Below are 16,634 nucleotides of genomic sequence, written 5' to 3' on the forward strand. Positions count from 1 at the left end.
GGTATAGTAGCATCTCTGGTCTCTACCTACTAGATGCCAGGAGCACCACCCCAGTTGCGGCAAACAAAAATGTCTCCAGACATTGTCAAATGGAAATCTTCCCCAGTCAAGAAGAACTGAAATAAATCAATAACCATAATAAACATAATCAGATGAAAGACTTTCATTCTCCTCAAAACAACAACAAAATTCCAACTAAGATACGCCAAAACCATGATGATGACACACAAAAAATGGAAATGGAAAGTAAAGAATGTAGAAATATATAGAGTGGGAGTACTAAGAGAGGCTTGCTGTAATAATATTTTGAGGTTTTAGGTCGGGATGGCTGACTAGATGCAGGAATTGTGTGCTGCCTCCATGGAGAAGAGCCAGAATGATACGCAGATACATTTCAAACAGGGCATCTAGGAGAGAATGCTTGGATTCATTAGAGAAGAGACATGAAGTACCAGAAGTATGTAAGGAGAGGGTTCACGTTAGCTTGCCCAGCCAGGAACTGACTGGGCTGGGAGATGGTCCTGGATGCAGGGAAACAGTAAGAGAGAAATCCCTGGAGCTCCAAAACAGGGTTTTATGATCTTGGCTACAGGAGAAACCCTTGACCCACTAGGGCCTTGTGCCTGACATATGGAACTGCCTAAAGATTGTACAGATACATTGCTCTAGAAAGGGAACCCACACAGAATCCCACAGGAATCTGAGCCTGGCGCAGCCTCAGCTGGGTGCCATTTTGAGAACCCAGATCCTGGGGATTTACAGACACAGCTGTAGCCACTGTGCTGCTCCAGGGAGGGAGACGGAAGAACAGGCACACTCATGCACCCCCTAGAGGGTACTTGCTGCCCTGTTAGGAGCTGCTGTTGAGACCGAGATATGAGTGGACCACACTTCTCACAACATGCTGCTTGCCTGAACGGTGCCCCACCCTCTTTAGCCCCAGGCCCAAGGTTCCCTTTTGAGAGTATAATGCTGGGCTGAGCTCCAAGCTTTGCTGAGTTTGGGCTGATGTGGCTGTAGCCTCTGCTTGACTAAGGAAGAACAGGGAGACCAGGTCATCCTTCTCATATCTAGGACAATACTCACAGCTCTGTAGCAGGCTGCTGTGAGACAGTTGTGAATGAAACACACTCCCCACAGCTTCTTGATCATGCTGCCTGCCTGGGCAGTGACCCGCCCTCCCTGTTTTCAGGTCCAAGGCACCACTTTGAGAATGTAGTGCTGAGCTGTGCTCCATCCTTGGCCTGAGTTTGGGCTGATGTGGCTGCTGCTACCTCTCAGCCAAGCAGGGAGAGGGGACCAAGGCTCTCCTACATATACCTAGGACAATGCCCAATGCCTTGCTACGAGCTGCTATGAGACTGAGACTTGAGTGGACCACACTCCTCACAGCTTCTTGTCTGTGCTGCTTGCCTGAGAGGGGCTCTACCCTCTCTAGGTGCAAGCCCACGGCTGGCACCATTTTGAGAGGTTAGAGCCATTGTTTGGTGACCTGGCAGCGGTGGCCACAGCAAGCATTTTGGTCTTAGGTGAGGTTAAAGTGGAAGGGAAGAAGGGTCCCCACAGGCAGAATTGAGCAGCGAGTGTGGAGAGTGACCCAGTAGTAGGTAGTGGAATTACGCTGTCTCCCATCACAAGACTGGAGTGGGAGGAGGGTTGGAGAAGCTGAGGTTTTTCCCAGAGGGCAAGACTTTCAGCCAGAGACAGCTTTGCAACCTAGAACTGGTCTGCATGGGTCACAATGGGGTGTCCCAGCCTATTTCCTTGGTCAGTTGGGGAACAGTGCCCCACCAGCTCTGAGGAGTGGGAGGGAGGCAGACTCCACTCACCTGGAGATCTAACTCTTGATGCAGACTATCCCTAAAGGAGGGGATAAAAGAAAATCTGAGTGCAGTGCCAGACACTGAAGGTGGTACCACCAAAGCCTGGGAATGGACATGGAGAGGGGGGTCACACTTGCTCCGCTACCCTTCTTCTCTGTGCCCTGTCAAGGATTTGGAAGTGACTCTTCACATTAGGGTTTGGGGAATAAGGGTTGAAAGAGTCTGTGTGTCAAGCTTCTCCAGAAGCTCCACCCTACTGAGGGTGAATGTGCTCTGCGGAGGTGCTTTTTGTACTTTCTAGTGCTTCCACCCCTGCTTGTACCCATCAGTTCTTACTCTTAAGCACCATCTACTAGACTGCATCCTGGATTACACCACCAAATAAAATTACATTGCTACAACAAGCAACTTCTGAGAAAGCCACTGCATGAACCTATTTGCAACCAAGGAACCTGTACAGAGAGTTGGTACTCTGAAAGCAGCTAGAAACGAAGCCAGTTAATCACACACAATATACACCACAGTCATACCCTCAAAGGAAAAAAGAATAAACAAGAAGCCCCATCCAAATGATAGCAAATTAAAAAAAGAGAAGTATCAGCTCTCTCAGATAAGGAGTAACCAGTGCAGAACCCCAGCAATACAAAAAGCCGAAGTGTTTCATCACCTCCAAAGGATCCCACTAGCTCCCAAGCAATGAATCTTAACCAGAATGAAATGTCTGAAATGACAGATATAGAATTCAGAATATGATGCAAAGAAACTCCATGAGATCCAGGAAAAAGTTGAAATCCCACACAAAGAAGCCAGAAAAATGATCCAAGATATGAAAGACAACATAGCTATATTAAGAACAAATCAACAGAAGTTCTGGAATTGAAAAATTCACATCAGGAACTTCAAAATACAAATGGAAGCTTTAATAACAGACTAGACCAGGCAAAAGAAAGACTTTCAGAACTTGAAGATCAATCTGTCAAAATGACCTGGTCAGACAAAAGTGAAAAATGATTCAAAAAAATGAACAAAGCCTTTGAGAAATATGGGATTATGTAAAGTAACCAAACCTATGACTTACTGGCATTCATGAGAGAGAAGTAGAGAGAGTAAGCAACTTGGAAAACATATTTGAGGATATAATTCAGGAAAATTTCCCCAATCTTGCTAGGGAGGTCAACATGCAAATACAAGAAATCCAGAGAACTCCTGTAAGATGCTACACAAGATGACCATTCCCAAGACAGACTTGGGGATGGATAGGAGGGATAGGACTAACCAAAGTCCACATGAAAGAAAGAACTTTAAAGGCACCTAGAAAAATGGGTCATGTTGCTTATAAAGGGAAACCTATCAGACTAACATCAGACTTTTCAGCACAAACCTTATAAGTCAGAAGAAATTGGGGGCCCGTTTTTAGTATTCTTAAAGAAAATAAATGTCAGCCAAGAATTTCATATCCTGCCATGCTAAGCTTCATAAATGAAGGAGAAATAAAGTGTTTCCCAAACAAGTAATCACCAAGGGAATTTTCCACCACCAGACTGGCCCTACAATACATGCTTAAGGGAGTTCTAAATGTGGAAACAAAAGAATAATGCTTGCTACCATGAAAGCACATGTAAGCACATAGCCTACAGAACCCATAAAGCAACTATACAATAAAGACTACAAAGCAACTAAGCTAACAGCATTATGATAGCAACAAAACCTCATATATCAATTTTAACTTTGAACATAAAGGGCCTAAATGCTCAACTTAACATACATAGAGTATCAAATTGAATGAAAAAACAAGACTCATTCTTCTTCTATCATCAAGAGACCCAATCTCACATGTTATGACACCTATAGTCTCAAAGTAAAGGGATGGAGAAAGATATGTCATGTAACGGAAAACAAAAAAAAGCAAGGGTTATGGTTTCTATATCAGAATTTAAACCAACAAAAATAAAAAAGGACAAAGAAGGGCATTAAATAATGATAAGGGGCTCAATTCAACAAAACATCTTAAGTGTCCTAGATATATATGTATCCAACATTGGAGCACCCAGATTCATAAAACAAGCACATCTAGACTTAAAGACTTTGGCAGTACACAACAATAGTCATACAACATGCAACACCCCACTGATAGCATTTGATAGATCGCTGAGGCAGAAAATTGACAAATTCTGGACATAAATTTGACATGACCATTTGGACCTAATAGATATCTACAGAATACTCTATCTAACAACCGCAAGATATACATTCTTCGTATCTACATATGGAACATACTCTAAAACTGACCACATGCTTGGTCATAAAGCAAGTCTCAATAAATAAAAAAAATCCAAATCATACCAAGCATCTTCTCAGACAACAGTGAAATAAAAATAGAAATCAATACACAGAAGATCTCTCAAAACCATAAAATTACATGGAAACTAAACAAATTGCTCCTCAATAACTTTTGGGTAAACAATGAAATCAAGGCAGAAGTAAAAAAGCTTTTTTGAAGTAGATGAAAACAGACATGGAATGTATCAAAACCTCTGGGATGCAGCAAAGCAGTGTTAAAGGAAAGTTTATAGCACTAAAAAACTACATCGAGAAGTTAGAAATGACATTGAGAAGTTAGAAAGTTCTCTAATTAGCAAACTAATCTTGTACCTAAAGGAAATAGAAAAATAAGAACAAATGAAACCCAAAACTAGCAGAAGAAATAAAATAACTATAATCAGAGCAGAAATGAACAAAATTGAGACCTCAAAAATCATACAAAGGATCAATGAAACAAAAAGTTGGTTTCTCGAAAGGATAAACAAGATTGATAGACCATAAGCTAGATTAACAAGGAAAAAAAGAGAGAATATCCAAATAAGCATAATCAGAAATAACAAAAGTGACATCACAAATGATCCCCCAGAAATATAAAGGATCCTCAGATGGTACTATGATGAGCATTTCTATGCACATGAACTAGAAAAATCTAGAGAAATGGATCAATTCCTGGAAACACACAACCTCCCAAGATTGAACCAGAAAAAACCAAAAATCCAGAACAGACTAATCATGAGTAATGAAATTCAATCAGGACTAAAAACCTACCAACAAACCAACCAACAGAAAAAAAAAGCCCTGGACAACCAAATTGTACCAGATGTACAAAGAAGAGCCGGTATCAATTCCACTGAAACTAATCCAAAAAATTGAGGAGGAGGGACTCCTCACTATCTCGTTCTATGAAGCCAGCATCATCCTGATACAAATATCTGGCACAGACATAAAAGTAAAAGAAAACTAAAGGCCAATATCCCTAATGAAAATAGACTCAAAAATCTTCAACAAAATGCTAACAAACTGAATCTAGCAGCATTTAAAAAAGTTAATTCATCATAATCAAGTGAGCCTTATTCCTGGGATGCAAGGATGATTCAACATATACAAATCAATAAATGTGATTCACATCATAAACAGGACTAAAAACAAAAACCATATGATCACCTCAATAGACGAGGAAAAGCGTTTGATAAAATTCAACATCCCTTTATGATAAAAATCCTCAACAAACTAGGCATCAAAGGAACATACCTCAAAATAAATGAGAGCCATCAACGACAAACCCACAGCCAAAAGCTGGAGGCATTCCCCCGTAAGAACTGGAACAAAACATAGATGTCTACTCTCACCACTCCTATTCAATATAGTACTGGGAGTCTTAGCCAAAGCAATCAGGCAGGAGAAAGAAATTTATCCAAATAGGAAAAGAGGAAGTCAAATTATCTGTCTTCACTAACAATATGATTCTGTCCCTAGAGAATCCTAAGGATTTGACCAAAAGACACCTAGACCTGATAAATGACTTCAACAAAGTCTTATGATATAAAATGAATGTACAAAAATCAGTAGCATTTCTGTATACCAATAATGTTTAAGCTGAGAAACAAATAAAGAATGCAATCCCATTTAAAATAGCCACAAAAATATTGAGGAATACATCTAACCAAGAAAGTGAAAGATCTCTATAAGAGTAACTATAAAACACTGCCAAAAGAAAGGATGAAACAAGCAAATGAAAAAACATCCCACACTTACGGGTTGGAAGAATCAACATTGTTAAAATGACTATGCTATCCAAAGCAATCTACAGATTTAATGCTATTCCTATCAAATTACCAATGTCATTTTCCATAGAATTAGGAAACACTATTCTAAAATTCATAGGAAACAAAAAATGTGCCCAAACAGCCAAAGCAATCCTAGTAAAAAAGAACAAAGCCAGAGGCATCACATTATCCAACATATAAATATACTACAAGACTACAGTAACCAAACTAACATGGTATTGGTACAACAGTAGACACATGGACCGATGGAACAGAACAGAGACCCCTGAAACAAAGTCACATACCTATAACCAACTGATCTTTGACAAAGTGAACAAAAATAATGTGGAAAGAATATTCTATTCAATAAATGAGCTGGAGAAACTGGTTAACCATATGCAGAGGAATGAAACTGGACCCCTTACTTCTCACCATATACAAAAATTAACTCAAGGTTGAAGAAAAACCTCAAACTATGAAAATCCTAGAAGAAAACATAGGAAATACTCTTCTAGACATTGGCCTAGGCAAAGTATTTGTGATGAAGGGTCCAAAAGCAAATGCAACAAAATAAAAATAGACAAATAGGATTTAAACTAAGGAGCTTCTGCATAGCAAAATAAAATATCAACTGAGTACAATGTACAGAATGGGAGAATATATTTGCAAACTATGCATCCCACAAAGAACTAACATTGAGAATCTATAAAGAAGTTAAACAAATCAATAAAAAGTAAATAAGCCCATTATAAAGTGGGCAAAGAACATGAATAGACACTTTTCTAAAGAAGACATAAAGCTGCCAACAAACACATGAAAAAGTACTCAACATGACTAATCATCAGAGAAATGCAAATCAAAAACACAATGAATTACCATCTTACACCAGTCAGAATGCCTATTATTAAAAAGTTAAAAAAAAAAAAAAAAAAAAAAAAAGAAAAGATTTTGGCAAGATTGTGGAGAAAAGAGAATGCTTACATTCTGTTGCTGAGAATATAAACTAGTTCAGCCTCTGTGAAAAGCAGTTTAGAAATTTCTCAAAAAGCCGAAAATAGAACTAACGTTTGACCTACAATCCCATTACTGGGTATATACCCAAAGGAAAACAAATCATTCTACCCAAAGACCTGCACTCATATGTTTATCGCAGCACTATTTACAACAACAAGACATGGAATCACCCTAGGTTCCCATCAACAGTGAACTGGACAAAGAAAATGTGGTACATATACATATAGAATACTATGTAACCATAGAAAGAATGACATTATATCCTTTACAGCAAAATGGATGCAGCTGGAGGCCATTGTCCTAAGTGAATTAACAAAGAAAATCCAAATACTGTATGGTCTCACTTATAAATGGGAGCTAAACATTGGGTACACAAAGACATAAAGGAGGTAACAATAGACACTGAGGACTCCAAAAGAGGAGATGGAGGGAGGCGGCAAGGGTTGAAAATCTGCTTATTGAGTTCTATGTTCACTACCTGGGCAATGAGATCATTAGAAGCCCAAACTTCCCCAGCATGCAATATACCCATGTAAGAAACCTGCACATGATTAACAAATAATCATGTGCATGATTAACCTGATTAACAAATAAAAATAATACATTAAAAAGGAAATATATTTAAGGTAAAAAGCATTATTCAGAGTAAAGAGGGATATTATTTAATAAAAAGGAATAATTACTAAGAACTTAACTCTAAGCCTATTTTATATACTGGCATAGTTTCACAAAGTATAATGGGAAAAATTCCAAAATTACAAAGGGAAGTTGCCAATCATAGTGGTATACCTTAATATAGCTCTCTTAGAATCTGACAGATCCAGTATAAGAACGTTAGTAAGATAAATACCACAATTAGTAAGTTTGAGCTAAAGGTCACATATGGAGCCTTGCATTCAAGAAATGACATGCATGGAATATTTTATATAAACAAAACATGCACCAGGCTGCACAGGAAGTGTATATAATTCCAAAGAGTCAATTTCATGAAAACCATGAGTATAATTTCCATAATGTAATTAAATTATAAACAAAAAAAGATGGTCCCCTAAATCCTAAAATGGCTTTGAACTAGTAAGTGTAGTTTTAGAATTGAAAGGGCTATATACTAAAACTTGTAGGGAAAAATTAATACAGAATATTATAATTCAGAGTAGTTGTTGCCTCTGAGGAAGAGAAGTGAGAGAGAATAAGGGGATTCTGGGATGCTGGTACTGTTCTATTTCTTACTCTCAGTGATGGTTCGTAAATAAATCTACACAGTTTGTGATAGTTAATCAAATTGTATAATTTTGATTTGTGCATTTTTCTGGATTTATGTTATCCTTCAATAAAAAGTAAAAAAAGAAAAAAACCTATGGGATACAGCTAAAGCAATACACAAATGTATGTTTATATTCTCAAATATATACATAAAATACGTGTGTGTGTATATATAAAGTATACATATATATACACACACACACATATAAAGTAAACATGAAATATTGAAAATTCATGGGCCAAGCATTCTACTCAAGAAATCGTGAAAACAAATAATTTACAGTTTCTTAGAAATGAAGGAAGTTCCTAGTGAAAAATATTGACATTGCAGAAGAGGTTAAAGAAAACATTAAGATTAGGATTCAAGAGCCTGTTTATAAGCCTCCTCAGCAGGTTCTTTTTGTCACATTACCTAAGCGTATAGAAATAGGATGTGACAATATATTTTGGGTAAGTCCACGAAAAACTGGAAATGATTCTTCCAAGTCACAGCAAGCGAACCATGTAGCAGTAAGTAGCCAGGGAGCTTCAGGCTTAGGTGGGCGTTCCTATTTGAAGACAGAAAGAAAATGAATAACAATTCACAAAGGCAATCACAAAATATACTTTCACTTTGTCCAACTGAAAAATCAAGCTCTATCAGTAAGTTAAAATAACCATTTTCCTAGGACAAGTAGTACAATATGGTGAAATAGAAACGGTGTTGAATCAATTCTAATTGTGGACCTTTGCACAGAAGTACAGCTGCTAAAAACTTTTCAGATTGACATTTACAGAAAACAAAGTTGATCAATTAAATCTGCTACCTTCAGCCTATTTTCCAACACCCCACACCAATCTTTCCCCACTCGCCAAATATTCCTATGGTTAATAATTTTTCTCTAGAGACGAGTCTCCAAATCAGATTACCAGATGTTCTCACCCCTAGGAGACAGAGAAAGCTGAGTATGGAGCAGTATCAGTAGCAAGACAAATGGCAACCTAATTCCAGCTCTGTTAAGTGTTTGCCTAATTATTTTAGATATTCTCAGAAACTTCTGGGAGAAGTGTTATGCCATTTGGCAATATTCCGTGAAGCACTTACATGTGGGCAAACAGTTTTAAAAGAGACAGAGAAATAACTGTGATTGTAAGACAGAAACTAGTTCTTCAAAATTTCCTGAATATTTGCCCAAGGTTCCCTACTACATTTAAAAACACGTTATTGAGATAAAATTCACATACTAAGCAATTCATCCATTTGAAGTATATAATCTAATGATTTCAGTATATTCACAGATGGGTACACCCACCATCACAATTTAGAACATTTAATTTCTTCAAAAAGATACTGTGCACTCATTAGCCATTACTCCCCTTTAATCCCATCCCTTGAGCCCTAAGCAACTGCTAAACTACTTACTGTCTCTATATATTTGCCTATTATGGACACTTCATGTAAATCAAATTATATAATATGTGGGCTTTTGTGACAGACAGCTTAGTGTTTTCAAGTTTCATCCATGTTGTAGCACGTTATCAGTACTTCATTCCTTCTTATGGTTGAATAATATTCCATTGTATAAATATACCACATTTTATTTATATATCAGTTGATGGACATTTGGGCTATTGGACATTTGGACATTTCCATCTTTTGACTAGTATAAACAATGCTGTTATGAATATTCGTGTCCAAATTTTTGTGCAGACATATGTTTAACCAGTAAGTATAATGGAAGTATTCCAAAAACTGAAAAAACCCCAAATCTGAAATGCTTCTGGGCCTAGGCATCTTGAATTAAGGAATACTCAACCTGTAATGCACTGTAGCAACTCTGAGCATGCACCATTTACCCAAAGGCTTCTTACTGTTACTTGCTTATTTGTTTAATAACTGACTGGATTATTTTAGTGGAGTCTCTCCACAACCCCTGTACAGCATTAAGCCTCTAATGTTGCTCCTCAAGGGGTGCAGCCTTAGGAATGCCCACAGTTACCCTGGGATGTTCATAGCTTTTTCAGGGCTCTTTTTGATAGTTTTCCTTGACTGCATCTAGCTGTCAAGCACCACTAATTGTGGGCTGATTGCTCTAATGTTTTTAACAACGCTCTTGGGCACAAATTTCTCCTCAGACTAAAACATTCAAATTTGGGCCCATTTGAAGGAGTTGCTAAGGTCAGTGTTTGGGTTTTCTTCTGGTCTTTGGCAGGCTTCAGTGTCTTCTCTTAATCTCTGGCAAACCAGCTGGTTTATAGTGTTGTCTCTCTGTCCGGTAATTCCATCAGTTTCCTTTCAATTGCCTTTCACTACAACCTTTATTGTTTTAGAGAGCATCATTAGGCTTAAACTTTTCCATACTGTGTTGGAAATGAAGTCAGTTACTCTGTGAGGAGATAAGGAACTATCTGTTTTATGGGTTGCTTCTCCCACTCAGGCAAAATCCCAGGGGCATGACAATGTTGCACTTTTCGCAGAGGCATATTCCAGGAGCTGAGTACGCCATGGGTGGGAAGACAGTAGCCTCAGGTCTCCTCAGCTTGCCTCTGCCATTGAACTACTATCTTAGGAGCTGGAACAACAGTGATGCTGCACCAAACATGAAGCCTCAGTCTCCCCAGTGGGGGCTAGGTGGAAGAAGGCAGCCCCACCTTTTGGCTGCACTCAACTGGAACTTAGCTTCAGCAGTAGGTAGCTGTGGGCAGGATGAGAAATGCTGATGTCCTGTCTTTCTCAGGAATATGGCCCTTTAACTGGCAGTGGGGAGTAAGCAGGAGCCCTGTGCTCTTAGCTGCATCAGTCTGGAGTGCAGTTCCTATCTCACTAAGCTGGGAGCGGGAAGGGAGGCAGTGGGTCTAGGTTCAAAGACCACAGACTCTTGCTGTCCTTACTGAGCCTCTAATAAATTATCTCAAACAAATGTTTATTCATTTGCTGTATGTGCCTGGGACCATTTCCAGATACTTTAAATGATCCTTACATAATTTTCAACAGTTTTGCTGGGGAGCAGGTATGTGAAGATCCTCACACTGTCATGCTGGAAGTGGCATTTCCCTGTGTTACATCTTGATCCTAGATAAACCCCTCAAAGACTCTTAGATTAGTTAATGTTCACAGGCATTTACAAATATCTAATGCAGAATTCTGAGTGGTTTTGCTGTATTTTGATCTCCAATAACAATGTGTAAAACAAATCACTGGTCTCTGCACAAATTTTAATGAATTTTCCAGGAAATAGATATCATGTAAAGTTTTCTGGTTATGCTATTATTACATGCTAGCATCATTTTTTGGATTCCTGGCATTACGAGAAAATGCTTTAAAAAATGTTTGTCCAACCCATGGCCCACAGGCCACATGCAGCCTAGGACGGTTTTGAATGTGGACCAACACGAATTCGTAAACTTTCTTAAAACCTTATGAGATGTTTCTTTTGCGATTTTTTTTTAAAGTTCATCAGCTATCGTTAGTGTATTTTATGTGTGGCCCAAGACAATTCTTCTTCCAATGTGGCCCAAGGAAGCCAAAAGACTGGACACCCCTGTTTAAAATATCATCGTTTAAAAACATTAGTTGTACAGACTGAATATAACCAATGAGAATAGCCTGGAGACCTCAATTTGCAGAAATCCATTTACCTTGTCCACATGTAATAGAAACCTGCAGATGCTTGAGGCTTTGTGTACTGGTTCCAGTTGTTTCTATGTGTCCCTAAATTCTAACTGTTGTGGTTCAATCCTGGAAATGCCCACTTCTGCTCACAACAGCCAGTCTCCAGCTGCAGACCACAGCATCCCCCCCTGCCTTTTGTTGTTGCGACCTTCTAGAAAGGTCATCTGGATTTTCTCATCTGGATTTTCTTTATCTAGTGCATCCAGTCAACTCCAGATTCCATGGGGCATGTATCTCCTTCCTCTCTCTCCTCCCATCCTGGACACTCTTCTTTTATTCTTTCTAGGTCTCTTCCAGAGCCCTTTTGTTGCACCATCTCCTTGCATAATGATACAATCTTGTCATAGGTGTTTGGAACTCAGTGCACATTTTTCCCCAGAAAAAGTTTTATGTATGGAAGTTGGCTTCCAAGGTTATTCCAGAAAATCTAATTTAGATCCTAATGAATGGAGCAAAAAACAATGTAGCACTTACGATAAAAATAGAAAATACTAGTGTCAAAACGTCAAATGAAGTGACCATATAAAATATGCCCCCAAATACATTTCTAAAAATAATTATTAGTCAAGAATCCTTCCAATTTCCTTATGTCTACCATGAGGAAAAAGACAGTTTAATTAAAAATAATTCAGAGAAGTTTCTGACGATGGTAATTTTAAGTTTTGAGTTTGATGGTATTTAAAACATATTTTAAACTTTTCAAAACATGCTGTTCATGAGAAGTAGGTGGTGTTGGAATGGACATGGGCTTTGGGAGCTCAGACACAGGTTTGAATCAGACTGTGTCATGCACTAGTGTGATTTTGGAAAGCTCTTTAACCTCTTTGAGTCTCTGTGTGAGAAAACTGTAAGAAGAGCTGTTGACAAGGCTGCAGTGAGGAAGGAAGGGCGAAAGCACACAGGGCAGGGCCTGGCTGAGTGGCTAACAGCCAGCAGTAGAGTGAACTGGCTAAGAGAGCAGGCTTTATAGACTGCAAGTGTTCAAATCCTGGTTCCAGGTCCTATTAAGTGTGTGATCAGGACAAGTTACTTAACCTTTCCGTGCCTAACTATCTTATCATAGACTAGAGATAAAAATTAGGAAATTACCCAAGAAGAATACTGAGAGGAATAAGGGAGTTGATATACATAAAACACATAGCAAGCTCTCTGTGAATATGAACTGTGATTACGAGGATAAGACACATTAAGAGAGGAGTCACAGAATATGTGTGTATGCAAGATGGATGGGGGTCAGGGAGGAAGGAACATCTGGTGGAGACGTCTTGTCTGGACTTTTTCTGGGAGCATGGGGTGCTGCAAGTCAAATAAAAGCATCAGGTTCAACCTCCTAGTGATACACTGGGGTTCAAATACTGGCAAACAGGTGCAGATGTCAGGTCTGCAGGGGCCAAGGACAGGACTTGAGACTTGCAGAGTTGGACAGAGCCAAGAATTTAGAGTGGAGCAGAGACCAAATTGTAGGCAAGGTTTAGGGGCTCACCTCTGTGGGCCACTAGCTTTGTGGTACATGTGTGGGTTAGGCCAGTTTAAGGGACTGGAGCAAGCAGGACAAGCAGATGAACACGAAGAAGGGAACTGCAACAGAACTCGTTTTACAGTACTACAGAAGGTGACAATCAAGTCATTTTGTCACTTCCCATGCTTTATAATGAGATGTATCTCCAGGTAAGAGAGGGTCATGGTTTTTAAAAAAACTATTGCTAAGTCTGTAAATTACAACTTTTACTGGATTTTAACTCTTTACATTTGTAAGAGGGTCAGCTTTTCAAAACATGTTCACTTCTATTAGCTCATTGGTTACTCCCAACATTCCTTTTCTATAGGTGAGGACAGTGCTCCATACAGAGGCTAAATGATACATTATACAGTTAGTTGGAGGCAGAGCTGAGTTATAACATGGGCCTCCTGACCTCAATTCCCCTCCACTGGACCACACAGCCAAATGTATGGCCTTCAGCCACCAGAGTCACCACCGAGCACTGGTAGGTGCTTGTGGGCTCTATCTAGAATAACGATCATAGTATTATTCTGTTTTCATGCTGCTGATGAAGACATAGCTGAGAATGGGTAATTTATAAGGAAAAAGAGGTTTAATGGACTCACAGTTCCATGTGACTAGGGAGGCCTCACAATCATGGCAGAAGGTAAAAGGCACATCTTACATGGCAGCAGGCGAGAGAGAATGAAAACGAAGTGAAAGGGGTTTCCCCTTATAAAACCATCAGGTCTCATGAGACTTATTCACTACCACAAGAACAGTATGGGGGAAACTGCACCCGTGATTCAGTTATCTCCCACCAGGTCCATCCTACAGCACATGGGAATTATGGTAGCTACAATTCAAAATGAGATTTGGGTGGGGACACAGCCAGACCATATGAATCACCATCTAAATGAGAATCAGGTACCTTTTCCAATCCTGCAGAACCTCGGAGAAAGAAATTCCATTCAGCATCAGTTAGGGTTCCTTGCTGACGCATCATCTCAACACAGAGCATAAAGCTGTAGATGAGTTTATGTTGTTCAAAAAGTCCTCTTGAAACATTGACATAAGCAGTTAGGAGAGTTTGTTCTAGCAGTATGTCCAGGCGCTGTTGTAGATTTTCCGTCTTTACAGAAGTTTCAATGGTGGTATTGAACAACTGTGTGAAAGAGAGCTCTATCAATGTCTCTGATTTAATTCATTCTCTGTAGAGAAGAAAAAATCTCTGTCTCCCTTGTTCGCATTCAGTGAGTAAACGGCAGCACGGAGATGAATACAGTAAGTCCTCAATGTGGCCGATAGGTTCTTGGAAACTGAGGCTTTAAGTGAAATTATGCACAGCAGGTCTTTGAATTATGAACAACCTTGCATTCAAAGTCATTTTGCTATTACACTGATGAGACCAAAAAAATTGATTTCATTATATGTCATTTTGCTTAACAAAGTCACAGTTTCCAAGAACCTATTCTCAGCATTAAGTGAGGACTTACTGTACTATGAAAAAGTCTAGAATTCATCCCAAAGTGATATATGATATTTGTTTTCTACACTCCCCTTTCTCTCCTATTTTTAAGAAATGGACTAATGCCAAGTTCTTGACAATATTCAAAAGCATCATCTTGATGTGAGACATGAAACTTTGGAAAATGGTGGTGAGCTGGCAGGACCAGTTTTTTAACATCTTCAACCCAGATTTGATAAACCCTGCATTTTGGGGTGAGAGATGTAAGAGCAAGGTAAGCTCATGCTTATTTCTTAGCACTTCCCCAAGATAATTCTTAGGGTGTAGAAATAATGTGCTAGAATTTTCCTTGAAATTTAAGAGAAACTGATTTTGGTGATTTTAAAGGAGATTTCTACCCTGTTTCCTACCTGTAAATTTTGAAAGGAGAATCACTACCACAAAGGTGCCCCATATTATAAAGATATTGGTAAGGCAGTAGAGATGGTGGCATTGAGGGATTAGGCCTGACGTAGTCCTACCCATTTTCTGCAACTTCTAAGTGGAGTGGAAGGAAGATCAAAAATTTCTAAAGGTCCCAAGCTGTGTGAGGAAGCTGAGCAGAGCCTGAATATGTGGCCTTCCATGGAAGTCATGGAACAAGGAGGGATCTTGCAGCAGAGACTCAGGGAAGTCCCACCAGGGCCCCGAGGAGCATGTGCTTGTGGTCTCAGGATCTGTAGCCTGAGGGGTAAAGTGGGAAGTGAGGTAGTACCTGCCCAATCCCTGGGATCAAGATATATGTTCATGGTGAGGGCAGACCGATCAAAACAGACTGGTAGCTAGAAGCCCGCTAAGGACCAAAGCAGATCAGGGTCAAGACGTGTCCTCCACTCCTTCCTAGAAATACTGTGCTGAGGCTGTGCAGGCCTCTCCTACCCGCCTCTTCTACTAATAGGATGGAGCACAAAGGGAAAGGGCCTGATTGTGTCAGTCTCCTCACCAAAACAGGTCTCCATTCCCCCACGTTAAAAGGGCTTAGAGGAAGCCTACAATTATTGTAGGGAATTGGGAAAGTCCTTGTTGATTCTCCTGAAAGTTTGGTTGACAAGGGTAATAGAGTTTTGTTTTAACACACTCAGGAGAAAAGAAGACTCAGCCCTCTTTAACAACCTGACAAGAAGCATAGAGGTTAAAGCCCAGTGAATATGTGATAAATATGGTACCAAAATACAACCGGTAAATCTCAAAATTCTCTAAAGAATTTCACTGTGAAATGGGTTTGGTAGAGGGTATCCTGGCCAAGACTGTCATCTACAAATACGTTTTGGATTTCTGGTTTCCCTTCTAATCTGTAGAACTCCAGAGCTTTGATGATTCATCCAGTATCGCTTTTACTTTCAGCCCAAGATATTTTAGGGCCTTTTCACTTTTATTTCTTGAAGGAGATTTTAAAACCTTGAAGAGCATAAATTCCAAAACACCCAGGATAAGAAAAGTATTATCAAAAAGGATTTAGGTGGCATTACAGGATTTGGTAATCCTTATTTTGCTTGCGTTAATACCTGCCAACTAAAGGAAGGGAGCAGAGATATGAGAACCCAAACCCTTGCCTCTAGGAATTGAGGTTTGAACCCAGCACAGATGGCTTTTAAAGGCTGCTAAAATGAACATCTTGTTGAAAGACAGCCCAGGCCTATCTAAACAATTTGACTCCCATTTCTTTCAATTCCTCATTTCCATTCTCTCCTGGAAACAGAAATTGTTCCTGGACCTCCAACCATTATCAAGGGTACTAAATAAGACCTCTAGATAAAAAATCAAGCTGTCATAAGAATTGTTTGACTATTTGAAGTTCAAGAAGAAT

The 16,634-nt window shown here is 39.3% G+C and overlaps 1 protein-coding gene across 1 annotated transcript in view; it reads right to left on the reverse strand.

The window, feature by feature from the left end:
* DNAH6 (dynein, axonemal, heavy chain 6) overlaps window positions 1–16,634 on the reverse strand; it is a gene marked incomplete at its 3' end in the record, with an annotated part of 288,388 nt that overhangs the window by 20,689 nt on the left and 251,065 nt on the right. Inside the window, exons 60-61 of the mRNA XM_011974268.1 lie at window positions 14,252–14,485; window positions 8,601–8,736 (exon numbers count right to left, since the gene is read on the reverse strand). Of these exons, the coding sequence (XP_011829658.1) occupies window positions 8,601–8,736; window positions 14,252–14,485 (370 nt within the window). The remainder of the gene's footprint in view (window positions 1–8,600; window positions 8,737–14,251; window positions 14,486–16,634) is intronic.

This window comes from Mandrillus leucophaeus, unplaced genomic scaffold (assembly GCF_000951045.1).
Source record: "Mandrillus leucophaeus isolate KB7577 unplaced genomic scaffold, Mleu.le_1.0 Scaffold1433, whole genome shotgun sequence".
Classification (NCBI taxonomy): Eukaryota; Metazoa; Chordata; class Mammalia; order Primates; family Cercopithecidae; genus Mandrillus; species Mandrillus leucophaeus.